The following is a 16,551-nucleotide window of genomic DNA, read 5'->3' as shown; positions in this document are numbered from 1 at the left end:
GTTTGCTTTTTGCAAGCGTGTAACAATGTCATTATTTACGGTGCAATCATCAGAGATGACACTACCAACATAAGAAAATGTAGATACTTTCTTTAATGCTTCTCCAGAAACAAAGATATTATCAGCTGTTGTTTCTGCTCCTGGAGCAGGTTGAAACAAACATTCTGTCCTTTTTATATTAATTATGTAAGCCGTACGACTATGCGTACATAGATGTACGTATACTGTGCATACATAATTCTGCTGTGATATTTTAGACTTTTTGTAAGTATGTAATCTTGGTAATATGGTGTGTGAGATGTACACGAATTAAAGACAGTGGTATTTTATTGCAAGTCATCTGACTTCCTAGTGTAGTAGACTGTTTTGTAGACAGAAATTGTTCATTGCGAGATGCAGACACTAATCTAATTGTTTTATTGTACTTTTCTAGAAATCAGCTGTTGGTGGTTGCACTTATGATATCAGTACTGGCATGTCAACTGGTGATAGCTGTACTGCTGATCATAACTACTATGGTCGTCAGCTGTTTCTGAACAATGTAACAGCCGCGTCTCTGTGGGTGTAGTATGGCATGAGAGCTTTGGATTACCTGGCTTCAAGAGAAGAAGTTGATGTCAAGAAATTGGGAATGTGTGGTTGTAGTGGTGGGGGAACACAGGTAATGTGAACATGTTTCTATATTGGTCAGTGATTGCCAAAATGTCTATCACAGAAAATGTGGCATTCTAGTTATCACTGTCTCATGAGTTGTATTAATTAATTAAACGAGAAACATAAAATTGATACAGATAGGATTGAATTGTTTCAGTTATCTCAGTTGCATTTCTGAATGAGCCACTTAGCAAGAGTGAGAGAAATGTATAGTACTGTATGAACGTGTAGTGATAAAAGTAGTTTATTATCGCTGGTATTATGTTGTTTCTGTCTGTGGTTTTGGGGGCTACAATTACGTGCCTCACATTGACACAGCATTAACTTAACTTAATTAATGTCTCTAACATGTACAGATCAACTTTATTGCCATATACTTTCACACATGTGCATGTTAGTAGCTGCATGCATGCATTGCAGGTTACTATGAAATGTGGACAGTGTTTCTTGCATCATGTAAATTAGCACATGCGTATAACTTTATGCATGTATACTTAGTTGCTACAATTAGTACACATGCTTCTCTCACAAAATTAGCTAAATAAGTTTGCTACTACTAGAATTTGGGGTTGCACGAAAATGGTAATGACTGCAAATTTTAAATTATTGGTATGTTATGTTGACAAGTCACGAGTGTGTATTTAGATGGTGTAGGATGTATATTGCACGGCAATTGTGCAATAAGTTACTTCTGGTTATAATATTGCACTCTCACTTATATCACACATCACATGACTATGGTATAAATTACTTATCCTAGCTGTAATTAAGGCTTTTGCCAGCACTCGGAGTGGGGTTATAGCCCTCAATAACCTGTCTCTATTGATTGTAAAGCCACATGGTGAGCTAATGATACGATAATAATAATACTTACACACTAATATTTTGTTTGCATTATGTGATTATCTGTTGTGTGCTAGTGTTGCTATTACTTATTTTGATTACATAACAAGGGAGAACAAATTGTCTTTTCCTATCGTGTCTTTCTTTTATATGTTTGAAGTTTGTGTTGATATGTAGACAGCGTACTTATCAGCTGTTGAACAACGAATTCAGGCTTCTTCTGTTGCATGCTACATGTCCACTTTTGAAGTTGATTTCATATATCAAGGTATGGAATGGATATGTCGTCATTACGTACCGTAGTTATACGTGAAAATTACGGCATGTTTTGATGGTGTGAGACAATGTAAATTATACATAGGGTCTGCTGATTCAGAGCAGCAGTGGATGCGAGGTTTACCTCGCATGCTTAATAAAGCAGATCTACTTGAAGTTCGTGCTGCAAAGCCTACACAGGTCCTTTTGACTACAGATGACTCAGATTCTCCTGTTCAAGGCGGAAGAGACTGGGTGAAGGTTAGACAATTATAACAATAGCAGATATTTTTATTGATATGAACCAATGGTGCTCTAGCTGCATGGTGACTATACTTTAAGTAGATAGCTGAATTGGTTAATGTACAACAAGTCTGAGTTTAGCATTCATATTAATGTTCAAGAGATGTGGTTTTTACAAGGAGACACAGACAGACAAAAACTGAGACACACAGATCGATAGACACATCTGAAAACATTACAATGATGCCCTGCTGTACATACTCTTTACAGAGGTTGTAAAAATGTAGATGCTACATCTGTTTGTTTACAGGAAGCTACAAATGCATTTACAGCATTTAATGCATCTGAGGACTTTGAGTTTTATGAGGCCACATGGCATCATGGATATGTTCAACCCAATAGGGAAGCAATTTATCAGTTCTTTCTCAAACAATTCAACGTGTCTGGCAGTGCAAGCGAGGAGAATATTCCAAATATTCCGGTCAAGGACTTGACAGTAACACCAACTGGACAAGTTGTTTGGTCCCTCAACAGTAAAACTGTGAACAATCTCCTTGTCACTGTTAGATAATTGATTTATTGTTTCTGCTTTTGCCATTTAATATTTATTTTATTACTGTAGATAACTTGCAGCAATGTTGGGCTGCTGAAACAGCGAAGAAGTCAAGGAGACAGTTGGATTTCATCACTGGCTGAAACAGTCATGAAGGTGTCTGGATTTGCTAACGTATCTAACAACAACAACAACTTATATCCACAAATGAATGCAACATTCTTAGGACAAGTTGGGCAACTCAACTAACCTATGGGCTTACAGTTGAATCTGATTTTGTAGATTATTGGGCAAGCATCGTGGGAACCCGGTGCATGGGTAGAGAAGTGGGCTCTTCCTGGGAAGGAGACTGTATTGTTGTAATAGTAATTCATTCTCAATTTCATCATCGAGCTAAGCCTTCACCGGCCTTCTTATATGTTTCTCGAGATTCAACTGCATCATCCTCATGTAAGAGTATTTGGTATATATTGTGGCTATAGCTGCACTTTGTGTTACCACAGGCGTGAAGTTAATGCGTATTGAATATCCTATTGCGTTATTTTGAAATTTACTAATAACGATCTGAATTATTTAGCTCATGGTTAATGGTAAGATACGTACATTAAAATGCTCAAGGTTTGTATGGGCATCTATTGAAGATGTGGAAATGTCAGGTAAAGGGCAACAGTTTGGGCTTGTGTTTACATGTCTGTTAGTATCAATGGTAAGAGTATGGTTGACAGAATTTGCCACATACTGTAGAAGTTGGAATGGGAGTGTTAACACCGGCATTAGTGGACAACATCGATTAATTTCATATTTAATTTCACTGTTATCTATTACTGTTGCAGCAACACTAAGAGCTGCTTTGGTGCATGACGTTCTTGTAAAGGGTGTGGTTGTGGTCGAGGTGAGTGTCTGTGGATTTGGAGAAACTGGGGATGCATTTGAAGGTTGGCCACATCCAAACATAAGGAGTGACGGGCATGTGTCTGCCCTTGCTATGTTTCTGGGAAAAGTAGTCCTGGCCTTCATGCTGCTGATATTCTTCTTGCTGTCAACTATATGCAAGTACATAGCCTATGTCGTACATACATACATACATACATACATACATACATACATACATACAAACATATACATATACATATATATATATATATATATATATATATATATATATATATATATATATATATATATATATGTATGTATGTATGTATCTGGAGGTGATGAATATAATTAGTATTCTTTTGTTTGAATAGTCTCGATTTGATCTTGTGTCGAGTGTTGTTGGTCTTGTTGCGGCTGATCATACAAGTGCTGCACTGCTGCATTTGGCAAACATTGTGCCAAAAGCTGTTCCATCTCTGGTAGTGATCAATGATGTCGTGTCATATGAATCTCTTGCTTTATCACAGTTTTACGATACTCCAACTTGGATGGAGGTAAGAACAGACACCTATATTTATGTTGTAGTAATTTAATCACTGGTATAGGTAGGTCCCTGGTGTACTTGCAAACTATGATTTAACTGACTTGATTGCTGGCATGGTTCCTCGACCAGTAACTGTGATTGGCTCAACAGATGCATTGCTCAATCATCTGTCTGAGAATGGTCAGACATTACCCATTCTTGCTGTTCGATCATGCTTGTACTGTACATATGACTCTTTTAGACATGATGGCAGCATGTGAGTTTGCAATGTCCATTATGAAAACAAGGCAAAAGGAAATCTTTGTCTGGTACCTGGACATCACAATGCAAACGACATCGCCGCTCTTGTTTTTAGACACTTTTTCATATTGATTATTAAATTGTGACATTTACAAAACTATTGCTACTTCAGAGACTGCTAATGGTGGTCAAGTCTGTCATATGACATCGGCTATTATGAAGCATTCTTGTTCTTGCTACTGCCAAAAGCAGTATGATTTCTGAAGCTCCCAGTCATGCAGTCTACAATATTTTTACCAGAAACTTAGTACATGAATAAGTTATGAATTCCATTTGACAACTTGGCAGTGCATGTTCAGAATGCAGATGACGAACTATTGCCCTGGAAGTATCTAGCTAAAATTATGCTGTAAACCATAAAGACTGTGTAAGGCATTTTTCAACAGAATATCAATCAAAGTGTTTGTGGTACCTCTGCAATGGATCTGGAGCAAATTGCTATGGTACTAACATACTCTAAAGTAAAAACTAGTTCTACACAGTGACAACATACCGTTAACAACCGCTGCTGGTTCCACTATTACAGTGTAATAGACATAGTCTGTTTTGTTGGTTTCAGAAGTCCAAGAATTGTTTCTGCTATTCTGAGGTTAAATAACTTGACTAGACCCCAAACCATGTCAATTAATTAATTAAGTATTAGTCATAGTGGTGAAGTTCTAGGAATAAATTCATGTGTTTGTCTATGTGTCAGACTATGAGTGTGACTTGGCACCACTATGTTTCTATGTTTCTTTGTCATTACACAAAATCTTTGTTTCTTGTAACGTGTAATGCTGCCTCTGCAGCTACACCAAACCTCGTGACGTTCGACATGCAAGCAAGTGGGTCAATTCAAATTGAGGAAAATGTCAAGCCACATACTGTATTATGGGGCTTCCATAGTCATTTCCTGGGCAATTGTCCCGTTTCAGTGTAATTGATGCAAGCAGAGCTATCTGTGAGTAGAACCATAGTTAAATATTACTATGGCTTTGGGTATAAACATAGCCTTATCGTAAACTAATGGGAATGGTTACCTAGTTGCTTTAGCAAGTGACACTAATGAAAACATTTTACTGGGCAAAGTCGTCACAGTTTCTCAACCCACATGTATGTATAAATGATTGGCTAGCCACACTTTTCACATGTATAAATGTGTAACAAAATACAAACACCAAGAACTCATGCTACATTACACACCATGTACCACGTATGCCATGTACTGTCTTGAGAGATGGTACAGTCGAATACAAACATCAATACTAATTTTACCAATTTCTCACAGTCTAGTGTCAGTGATCGAGATCCTTCTCATTTCATAGTGTTCTGATGCAGATGATTTATCCGGTAATGGCTCACTGTCATCATCGTCATCTTCACCTAGTAGGGTTCCACCAGTTCGAAGAGCAAATATCAAGTCATCAAATTCTTGGGATTCAGGCTCATCAAGTGGTGAAGAGACATGGAGAGCTGGTTCACTTGTTAGTGGGGGTGGAGGAGTATCCGTAGGCAAATCATGCCAAGGACCCTGTAAAGGACAGCTACTAAAATTTAAGTTGATTAAAAGCGATATTGTACTGCTACTCACAGAATCAGGAATGAGTGCTCTCCGAGATCCTTGGCTGCCAATGCTTACATGTGACACTCTCAACTCTGGTGGCAACTGGTCCATGGGAAAGGTTTCAGTTTCAGCAGGATAGTAGCTTCCTTTGCCTTTCATATTTTTCAGTTGAGCAAAAAGATACGCAAAAAGGACGTAAGCAGCCTACAAATCATTTCATGTCATGATCAACACAAAGCCACAGAAAGAATGATGAATGATTCCACTGACTAGGACAATGTTGAAGATCATAAAGAGTATTTCTGTTACTGTAGTTGATATAAGCAGATGTAGGCCACCCATGATCCACACAAGAACAATCAGTGTAACCAGCAAGAGCAGCTTAGGGACTTCTTGTCGATTGTCTGTATTGCGGTAAATGTCATCATATTGCTTCCATCTTGAAGGAAACTGGTATGCTTGTGTAAACACCAAACAAACCACCAAAAGGCACAGTAAAGCAGGCAGAACAACAGCAGCCAACCCAGCATACACATTGGGAATAAAGCAGCTAAAGGAAATGTGCGCATTATATGAGAAAGACATGAGTGTGTGTGCATGTGTGTGCATGTGCGTGTGTGTGTGTGTGTGTGTGTGTGTGTGTGTGTGTGTGTGTGTGTGTGTGTGTGTGTGTGTGTGTGTGTGTGTGTGTGTGTGTGTGTGTGTGTGTGTCTACATCCTGTAACATACAGATCTCCATTGCCATGGACATCTCCATAAATCTCTTCAATTTTCCAGTCAAGTTGATATTTTCCAATCAACATGTACAAGCCAAGTGTTACCAGTGGAATCACTATCAATGCACAATCAGCTCATCTACAAACACCGACCAAACACGCCTGGTTGTGCATCACTTACACCATCCAGCAATGACGTAATAGAAATAATAACGTTCAGTCTCTTCATTGCTTACAACAAGTGTCTGCCAGAGGTTGATTGACTAAATGAAAAGTCTAATGACCAGGTTTATATAAATATGATTATTGGTGTCCAACATACCAAAATCATCATCCAGATAAACTGTGCAAGACCAAAATAGTGAATTAGCGCACCAAGTGCAGCACATGAATCAATTGAAGCACTTTTGCTCTCAAAAATAGTTACAACTAAAACAATCTAGCACAAGACAAATATGAACAAACTAGGTCAACTACTGCATCAAATTTGCCAACGCTGACTTTGGACAGTACCTCGGTTATGAAGAGTGCAAAAAGAAGATGCATCACGAGTTTAAATGCAGTGAGCATGCCCCCTTGATGACAGCACGATGCAAAGTGGCTGACAGCCCATACAATAAACAGAACCACCTGATATATGGACAGACAATATGTTGTGAAAGAAAACATATTTTTTGCACAAATAGCTTATACCAAAGCAACAAAACATGACACTTGAATCGTTGGTCCCCATCCAACTCGACTGTCTGTCTCACCACGAGCAGCAAAGTCAGCCAAGCGATTGCACTTGCACACTATGTAGTTCTGATCACTTGTTGTTGTCTGTTCCAACATACATTAGAATTTACCGTTCTGATGCACTAAAAAGTAGGTTAGACAAACTTGTTTAGAACATGAATCAGTCAACCATCGTCCGGCATCATAATTCCAAAACAGACATCTGAAAAACAACAATGAGCTTTACTACCAACTTAGAAGACCAATGCATTAAGAAATACAAGATTGTGAATGTAATTGCACTACTCAAAGCACATCTTTTTAAAACATAAATTACATCATAATTAATTAATAACATTGTCTATTGACTAAGATTAGTAAGTAAGACAAGACCTTACAGATTTGCAACACTACATTTCCAAGAAGAGAAAATTCAACCATAAACTCTTGCTGGGCATGCACACATTGAGGCTTAAATCTATATTCTTCTGCACTAAAATATAATCCAACTAATAAGTGTCGTTGCACTTATTCAATAGTTTACCATATGATTTAGTTCAAGAAAGCTCAAGCAACTACCATGTTTAACAGCAATTTGCGCAAGTAATTAGCTTAATAGCACAAGAGAGTTTCTGGAGAGTGAGTGTCATCTGCTGCTTATGCAATCTTCATCCAAATAGTTATACCAATTTTCTTTCAGTGACAAGAGGATTACAAGAAGCCTTTCAATTAAGTTCAAAGTCACTGCAATTTGTTTGCATTTGCTAAGCAATAAACGATTACCTAAGCTGGATGATTTCAGAACTATATTTCAACAAGATTCCTAGAACCATCGATGTCAAACAGTAAGTCATCACTATATAGGCATAGCAGTGCACTAAAAACTGGTACAAGATATTGATTTTAGTTTACTAAAGTTAATTGAAAAATATATTGTTCAAAGAAAATATATCTTAATTCATATCTCTATTTAGTTAGCTAACGTTACTGTTTTACACTTTCAAACCAATAACAATAATACAGAAAGTTTTCAAGCTTAAACTTGTACAGTGAACCTTTACTGAGTACATGTTTGAGGCTCTGAATATCTAGCTGCACAGCCCACTGGGTAAAGGTCTTACTCTCCGCTGTTTGGTGATACTCTTCGTTCTGTATTGATTTGATACTTGACATTGTTTTCAAGATTCTGCAGTTCACTGGACTCAACATTCATACCAACAGAAAGTATATGAGGATCACCACCATCCTAAAATGCATACGTATCATCATCAACTGTTGTGATGAAGGCACACTTTGATGGTAACTTACATCCAAATTGAAAATTGGATCACTGCTTTGAAACCAGTTGTCACTTGTAAAGTCCAAAAAGTACAAATCCCGACACTAAATTTATAGAGTTTTCAACAATTGTTATTCATGAATAACTCAACCACATCATTATAGAAAAACATAACTGCATCATAAATGAAAAGTAACTAGCTAAGAATGATAGGGCACACAGAAACAGACACTCCAACGCTTTAACAACAAAATGTAACTAGTTAATCTACTTAAATTGCTGCTAGTTCACAATATCTGCCGGAGATGTGCCATACTGTGCTGAACTCTTGTCCGGCTAGCCTAGCACCAGATCCTCTCGTGCCGTCATGCCCGGTTCCCATATAACACGACAACACCCTATGTCCGGCACTGTCCGGTGGACAAATAGCACCTCCTTCCATACATGCAATACATCATCATCACTTGAAAAATTAGAATGAACATCTGCAATAAATAGCTTTTTGTTCAGTTGTGGTACAACAAAGCTGTCAGAAAAAAGAGGAAACACTTCTGCTGGTGTTATTACACTGAAATCTCGGGGTAACAAATTTGTGCCACTTTGTGTGTTGCTCATTGGATGACATGTCTGCATCACTTCCTGTAGCAGTCCGGCTGCTTTATCTAGTGGCCACTGCTGCAATCCGATTGCTACTCTGGCCGTAATCTGGCTGCCACTCTAGCCGTAATCTGGCTGCCACTCTGGCCGTAATCTGGCTGCCACTCTGACCACAATCCAGCTGCATAGCATGGCGTGGCACCTTTGAAGTGGTTACCCGGTCCAAACTGGATTACTGTCCGGCAGATATTATAAACTAGGCTTAACACATGAAAGAATAGGCAAGCTAACAAGCAGGCAGATAAGAAAGCAGGTAAGTAAACTCATAAATATCAACCAAAAGACACGGCCAACAAAACAACAGCCAAAGAAACTAACAAACAATAGCATATACTTACTTCAGCAGATGAGCCAGTGTTTTGCTTCACTACATTGTCTGGCAAAGTTATAGTGTCACCTTGGCTATAATAACAATACTGACAATATGACTATGCTCACTTCTACACCAAGCTGATGTGCTCATACCGTGATGTAAACATCCTCGTGTTAATATCAGCTGGTTTTGCTCGCATAACCATAACAGCAAGCAAAGTCTCTTCCAACTTCACACTAAGTTCATATTATTGAAAGTTAAAATAAATAAATCATTGTTGCACAAATGCCAGATTACATCCTTGGGTTTGTTGAAAGACAGTCATCATGTGCTACAAGTGAGAAAGCAAACTTCTGAAGAGTGAGAGCTATTACTGACTGACCCCTATAACAACAGTTATGTTGATTGCATGATTAGCTACAGCTTGATGATATATATTACCTAAAGCTGGAAGATCCCAACATGTAGTTGAAGATTGACATCATCCTGGTGACTATCTGGTCATTGTCCGAGTAGCTATAAAATGTCAACAGCTGATGTAGTCATTATCTAATTACCCAGTACTGATTATCTTTGAGGCAGGCTCGTAACTCCTGTGAATATATAGTAAAATAGAGATACCAGGGTTGGTGTAAATGGTACACATATTGGTACGCAATCAAAACCAACAACAAATTATAGACAAACTGATCTGTAAGCAGCCTCATTTGTTGCAGTATAGAAAACATAAAGTGGCATTACAGAAAGCACACAAGCCCATCAGCCCATCATCTTTATAACAAACAAGCCAATCACAAGGCACTTCTTACCATTTGGTGTGTGTGTGTGTGTGTGTGCACGTGTGTGTGTGTGTGTGTGTGTGTGTGTGTGTGTGTGTGTGTGTGTGTGTGTGTGCACACGTGTGTGGTGCTATAGCTCAGTTGGTCAGAAAGTCATATTATGGAGTGAGTACATCTGTTACCCTACAGGGTTGCCAGTTCAAGTCTCAGTGATGGCAAGCTATGATATCATTTCCTTGGGCAAGAAACTCAAAGACAATTGCTTCTCTCGACTCAGGAGTATAAATAAATGAGTACCTGGTCTTTGACTGGGATGGCAAAGGCGACAAAGTCCATCAGCCACTGGGGTCTGGGTGAGACTTCAGCACAGTTTGCAGTTGGGGCACCTGTGAGTACCTGGCCACGCTCCAAGAGATTGCTTAGCACGGCCCATAGCTCCTGCATAGTTCACAGGAACCCAGCCATGTGGCTGGGCGTGTGACTGTCTAACAGCAGATCCTTATCCATTTGCCATTTTGTGTGTGTGTGTGTGTGTGTGTGTGTGTGTGTGTGTGTGTGTGTGTGTGTGTGTGTGCACGCGCACGTGTGCTTGCGTGCGTGCAGACATACCACTAAGAAAGCTCTAGAGCATAACTCTGGTGTGCATGTATGATTCATACACTTGTCAAAAGCCTTTAATTCAGTCCCTAGACATGCTGTCTTTCAGTTATTGAGAAATCATAGAGAAGAAGAAGTCTGTAGGTTGAATGTTGACATCTATGATAACACCAGATATGCTGTTAAGACTAAAAGTGGGAATTCAGACTGGTTCAGAATAACCACAGGGGTAATTAAGACAAGGCTGCTGCTTATCTCCTGCTCTCATCAATATCCATATAGACAAAATGAATTTGTGAAACTATCTCTTTGACTGTTGGTACTATAATTATAGTATTCAGATTGAATGAAAACTAAAGGTGGTCTATACATACATAGAGCAGGAAAGTATGCAGATGACTTGGCTCTCATGTCAAAGTCTCGTTGTGGTTTGCAACAATCTGTTTGTAGTGGGATATAATTATCAACATTGAGGAGACAAAAGTCCTAAGTGTGGGACATGAAAGAGCTGTCATTTTCATTGACGCTCATCAGTTATAAAAGTTGATGACTTTCATTAGCTGGGCAGTGTCATCCACAAATCAGGTGGTTGTTTCAAAAAAATTGACAACAGCATTACATTAACTACTAACAGAAACAAATGTTTATTTAAAAGGGTTTTGAGAACAGTGAAATTGAGACTATACTTAGACTTCCGATCGCCAACTCTGTTACATGGCTGTAAGACATGGCCAGTAACTTGTGAGAATATTAATTAAATGGTCATCTATCCTTCATACGAGATGTATTACAACAATTCCAGATCTATCACTATGGCATAAGATTATCAATAAAGAGAACCCTTGCACAGCAAAAGAAGACCCTATTGAGTAACAGCAAAAGAAGACCCTATTGAGTAACAACAAAAGACAGAGATTGCAATGGCCAGGGTATAAAATTTGTTTAGAATGAACAATAGCCGACCTCAGAAACAGCTGTTACGCACATGTGATTCTCATGTAGATAACAATTCAACTAAAGCAACCTAGTTTCCCCCACTGTATCCTATACATTTTGTTAATGAAAACAATAGCTACAGACCTTAAACCACAAACAAACAGCGCAACACTATAATATAAAAGTATATACTTGAATTTGCTTAAATTTGACTCACTAGCTAGATCCTTTTTCAGATACCAATTGTAGAACTTTCAAAAACAAATTCAGGTCTTCAGTACGCTGTCCATTTAAGACAGTTACGTTTGTTTGGAGCTTTGAAACAATACTGCATAGTTGCAACATATTAATATTGCATAATTCTATATATATACATCTTGCCAATTGCACCTGACAAATGTCTCCCCAGACATGGCTGTAAGAGTTTCAGATTCCAACTGAAAAAGAGCCAAGGTCAAACTTTCTTCACGCGGTGTGATTCTAACTCTTGATTCTGAAAATTGCCCCAACCTGCAATAGGCCAATTACTTCATTAAACAGAGAAACCCTTTGACACACACACACACACGTGCGCACGCACACACACACACACACACACACACACACACACATGGACGTACATGCACAAACACACACAGATGCACGTACACGCACAAACACACACACACACACACACACACACACACACACACACACACACAAACACACGCACATGCAAACACACACACGCACACACACACACACACACACACACACACACACACACACACACACACAACCAGCAGTACACTTGTAGTAAAGCAAGCACACCAACCTAGTGCCATCAGATGGCATACTAAGAGAGACAAAAAACACCTTGATGTTACCACTGCTAGTTTGCCGGCCCAAACTAATAGTAATTGCTTTTTGAGTCTACAACCAGCACACAATAATCATAATCAATTTTTCACATTACAGTGCTGACTTAAGATAGAACATAATACCTCTCCAACTGCAAACTCAACCAATCCATCTTTATACACATAATCAACACCTTCTTGAGCTGCCACTCCTTCTGTAACTCCTACTGTCAAGTCATCATTGCTTCCAGCTTCTCGCGTAGCATAGTGTACTGTTGCCTGTCCCAAGGTTCCAAAATCTCGTTGAATGAAAAGAGTAACAAAACGTGCATTCTCGGAAAAAGTTGCTTGTCTAAATACAAAATGGTCACAAAAATAAATTATCTAAGATAGCACACAACTAAGCAAGCTATGGTTCATGTGATAAACTGCTACTGTGCAAGGAAACAGTTAGTACAAACATTAACACAGTCAAATAGTTATAGACATAATAAAGATGAAAGTGAAACATTAGCTTGATAAAACACAACCACGCCTAAACATTGCAAAAAGTTAAATAAACCATAAAGAAACTGCAAATTCAATTGTCTATAACTTCATGTATAATTCAAGTCTGTCATTAGCACTTTAGAGTTACCAGAAGATGCATGGAGTCCCCAACCAAACTAAGCATGCATACACAACAAGAGAAGTTCTATAGCAAGCACCCCAAATATTCTGTTATATGATGCATACAAGCACAAACATCAACGCTTGTCCAGGCAGCTTGCAAGTGAAATAAAGTTTCTTTAACACAAATACCTTGAGCTATCTGCAAATTGGAAAACACCCAAAGCATCATCACTTGCTTCAACAGTCACGTTGATAGTGTTTCTGTCATTGTATATGTTGGATCCCGTGCTTGGATTAGTAAGATACACTATAAAGGAATACCCATTCTCCGGCGTCTACAAGAATTAAAGCTAGCAAAATCTTGGCCAACAAACAGATCTAATGATCATCTCACCTCATCAAACTTTAGCTGTAAACGAAATGTAGTAGTTGACTGAGCAGCGCCAAAACTGGCTGTCCCAAATGTACTGGATTCAAAATCGTTTCTAATAGTCAGAGATGTGGTGTCACCAAACCGTTTAGCAGCAACCCAGTCAACCTAAACCCAATTAATGCAACACTTGTGCTAACAATATTACAAGCTACTCCTAGTACCTGTGCAACACCAAAGTCTCCACGATCACGAAAGACGACAATGTCTGCATATGCTAATAATACGCAGCAACTGTTTAAAATAATTTGGACTGGTATTTGTCAATATAAATATACATCTTGCAATGATGTCTTCATTAAGTGTCACACTTAATGTCTGAAATCCAATCAATCCATTCGGTTCATCATTCTGTTGAATAAGAACTGCAAAAACCGTCTGAATAAACAAACCAAAAAATAGTTCAGTTTGTAACATACTGCATTAGAGTTTCAGAGCATACATTAAACTGGCTATGATCCGTTGCAGTTCCTAGTCTTGCTCCACCAGTTGGATTGATGAGCTCAACATAAACATTCTCGTCTAACTCAGCAATATCATCATTGTACAGCACAAGAGTAGTAGAGAGTTCACTCACACCTTCCTATAGTAAGTTACACAACTTTCACAATTATTATCATATTTCATATTTGTAAGTTCTGTTCTACACATACATTAGTAAAATCAAATACATGTATTTCTATGCAGTCCTAATTTCCTCTACTGTACACTGTACACAAGTGACTGTAACAGGACAGTCACAACAATACTGTTCCAAGTCACACAAGTGTCATGGGCTTTCTGACATACTGCTAATCAGCCCACAAATCTTAGTATATAAATGTAACCTTGTCAACTACCTGTAACTTTATTTGCTGATTTTACTTGTACTTACTGCAAAGATGACTTCTTCGTTTAGTCTCTGATAGTCTACATTTACTTGTGTTGATTGTCCAGTTGGTCTTCTATTGACATTTGTGTAGTTTGTCCACATTTCACCTCCACCGAATGTCCTTACTAGAACAGCTACTGTACCAAATAACCCCCGATGGCGAACAATGTGTATTGTAACTCTCGTTCCACTCCCTGTATGATCCTCCTCTTTAACAATTGCCTGACTGTTTTTGAAACTAAACACTCCGTGTGGATTGTCATCATCTGTAATTGTCGCGGTTAAAGTAGTGGGTGCAATCAATCGTGGAGAGGGAACTAAATCTACACAGCAAAAAATCAATTATATTAGAATAAAACATTAAGCAAAATAGAATAGTAAGCACTTTGAGTGGCTGGCACTGTGTTTGTGGACAAAAGATCAACAAAAAATGTTTCATTGTCTTCAGGTATACCATTGTTGACAATGAAAATGTCAACAGTGGCACTAGTCTGTCCAGACTGCATTGCCAAAGTAGTATGAACAGGTTTAAAGTCTTCCCCATTATGAGCATTAAATTGGTCCGATCCACTGGTTCGATTACGAGTGGAATATTCTACTGCAATTATCCCTTCTGAACCATACATCCTCCATACTGTCAATGTCATCTAAATATATAGGTAGTTTCATAAACTTGAATATTTTAAGTTGTCTGAGTTAAACGCATACTTTACTGTCAACGCCTTCTGTGACTCTAACCAAGTCAGATGTTGCAATGGTGATGACACCATGAGGCTCAATGATAGCTTTGTTTCTGTTTTGATCAATGACAGCTCCTCCCTCAACAACATTAGAAATTGAAGTCAGACGAACAACAAAGACTTCTGACAAACTCGGAGGAGAAGATGGATCAGCCTAAATAACAAGCATAGTAATCTGTCTGTGTGCAAGTGCCTCACAATCATGTAGCAACCGCGAAAGTACCTTAACAAAAAAAGTCTTAGATGATTCACCATGTACAAATCTTAAAATGCCTTGCTTTGGAGAGATGCTACCATCACTAACTGATGAGTCATTTCCTCCTGTCTGCCAGTAAACATCACTATTCCCAAATAACCCATCACGGGTTACACTTAATTTGACATTGCTCTGTCCGGTTGCAACAGCTACAAAAAGGACAGTCAAAAATAAGCACTCAAACGTACACATTTTCAGAATACTGACTATCATCTACAGTTGCTTGCAGGGACATGTCAACAAATCGAAAGACAGAGTTGGCAGATATTTCTGGTACAATGACAGTGACTGATGCCATGTGATCCAATTCTGGCGGCTGGTCATTAGCTATGATAATATTCAGCATCATTGCCATCAAGAGTACAACAATAACAACTCTCTAGTGAGTACAAACCTCCAGCTGTCAGTAGCCGTACTAAAGTTAGTGTTATCTGGAAATTCTCCCCCACAATCAAAAAGGCATTTGCTGAAATGTTCAAGCTGTGTGTCAGCTAAAACACAAATAATATAATAACCAACTGCTGTTTTAAGACCAACTAGCAACAACAATAATATTCCTTATCATCTTTAACGTTTTCTAAGTTTGCAAAAGCATTTCTATTTGCAATGAATTGTAGTTTGCAATTAGACTCACACATGCAGCCATAAATGTCAGTAGATAGAGGTACAAACCTTGGTAAAATTGACACTGCCTCTCAAGAATAAGGTTCAAATCTAACAGTGACAGATTTTAAGTACACATGCATGTTGTTTGCAGTACATCATGAAGTAATTCCTTACAAGTAATTCCTTACAGTATAATAACCAGCGTATGAACGTACTGTAATGCTGTCAACATTTGTAAAACAGATCTTGTAACCTAAAGCTAGCAGCTACCTGTGTTTGACCATCTTGAATCACAACACTGCCTGTTGCAGGAACATACATTGACAAAGTTGTCTGCAAAATCATCAACCTAATCAATGCTTTTCCTACAAATGATGTCATTTGATCATCTC

General features: G+C 38.4%; 1 protein-coding gene across 1 annotated transcript in view; it reads right to left on the bottom strand.

Moving 5' to 3' along the window:
- Positions 1 to 5,342: 5,342 nt before the first annotated feature.
- The window catches only part of LOC134194318 (adhesion G-protein coupled receptor V1-like), a 50,885-nt gene continuing 39,676 nt past the window's right edge, over positions 5,343 to 16,551 (bottom strand). The window contains exons 58-88 of the mRNA XM_062663245.1: positions 16,430 to 16,492; positions 15,948 to 16,044; positions 15,761 to 15,880; positions 15,521 to 15,702; positions 15,266 to 15,451; positions 14,943 to 15,204; positions 14,561 to 14,880; positions 14,129 to 14,269; positions 13,965 to 14,064; positions 13,851 to 13,903; positions 13,651 to 13,794; positions 13,446 to 13,591; positions 12,789 to 12,996; positions 12,620 to 12,717; positions 12,196 to 12,315; positions 12,023 to 12,133; positions 9,935 to 10,009; positions 9,791 to 9,877; positions 9,646 to 9,729; positions 9,519 to 9,582; positions 8,553 to 8,627; positions 8,366 to 8,490; positions 7,410 to 7,467; positions 7,221 to 7,349; positions 7,041 to 7,157; positions 6,850 to 6,966; positions 6,709 to 6,790; positions 6,541 to 6,643; positions 6,082 to 6,361; positions 5,839 to 6,015; positions 5,343 to 5,778 (exon numbers count right to left, since the gene is read on the bottom strand). Of these exons, the coding sequence (XP_062519229.1) occupies positions 5,530 to 5,778; positions 5,839 to 6,015; positions 6,082 to 6,361; positions 6,541 to 6,643; positions 6,709 to 6,790; positions 6,850 to 6,966; positions 7,041 to 7,157; positions 7,221 to 7,349; positions 7,410 to 7,467; positions 8,366 to 8,490; positions 8,553 to 8,627; positions 9,519 to 9,582; positions 9,646 to 9,729; positions 9,791 to 9,877; positions 9,935 to 10,009; positions 12,023 to 12,133; positions 12,196 to 12,315; positions 12,620 to 12,717; positions 12,789 to 12,996; positions 13,446 to 13,591; positions 13,651 to 13,794; positions 13,851 to 13,903; positions 13,965 to 14,064; positions 14,129 to 14,269; positions 14,561 to 14,880; positions 14,943 to 15,204; positions 15,266 to 15,451; positions 15,521 to 15,702; positions 15,761 to 15,880; positions 15,948 to 16,044; positions 16,430 to 16,492 (4,173 nt within the window). The 3' untranslated portion in view covers positions 5,343 to 5,529. The remainder of the gene's footprint in view (positions 5,779 to 5,838; positions 6,016 to 6,081; positions 6,362 to 6,540; positions 6,644 to 6,708; positions 6,791 to 6,849; positions 6,967 to 7,040; positions 7,158 to 7,220; positions 7,350 to 7,409; positions 7,468 to 8,365; positions 8,491 to 8,552; positions 8,628 to 9,518; positions 9,583 to 9,645; positions 9,730 to 9,790; positions 9,878 to 9,934; positions 10,010 to 12,022; positions 12,134 to 12,195; positions 12,316 to 12,619; positions 12,718 to 12,788; positions 12,997 to 13,445; positions 13,592 to 13,650; positions 13,795 to 13,850; positions 13,904 to 13,964; positions 14,065 to 14,128; positions 14,270 to 14,560; positions 14,881 to 14,942; positions 15,205 to 15,265; positions 15,452 to 15,520; positions 15,703 to 15,760; positions 15,881 to 15,947; positions 16,045 to 16,429; positions 16,493 to 16,551) is intronic.

The sequence above is a fragment of the Corticium candelabrum genome, chromosome 18, assembly GCF_963422355.1.
Source record: "Corticium candelabrum chromosome 18, ooCorCand1.1, whole genome shotgun sequence".
Lineage (NCBI taxonomy): Eukaryota > Metazoa > Porifera > Homoscleromorpha > Homosclerophorida > Plakinidae > Corticium > Corticium candelabrum.
Note: the sequence above shows the minus strand (reverse complement) of the source record. Positions and strands in the feature narration are given on the sequence as shown.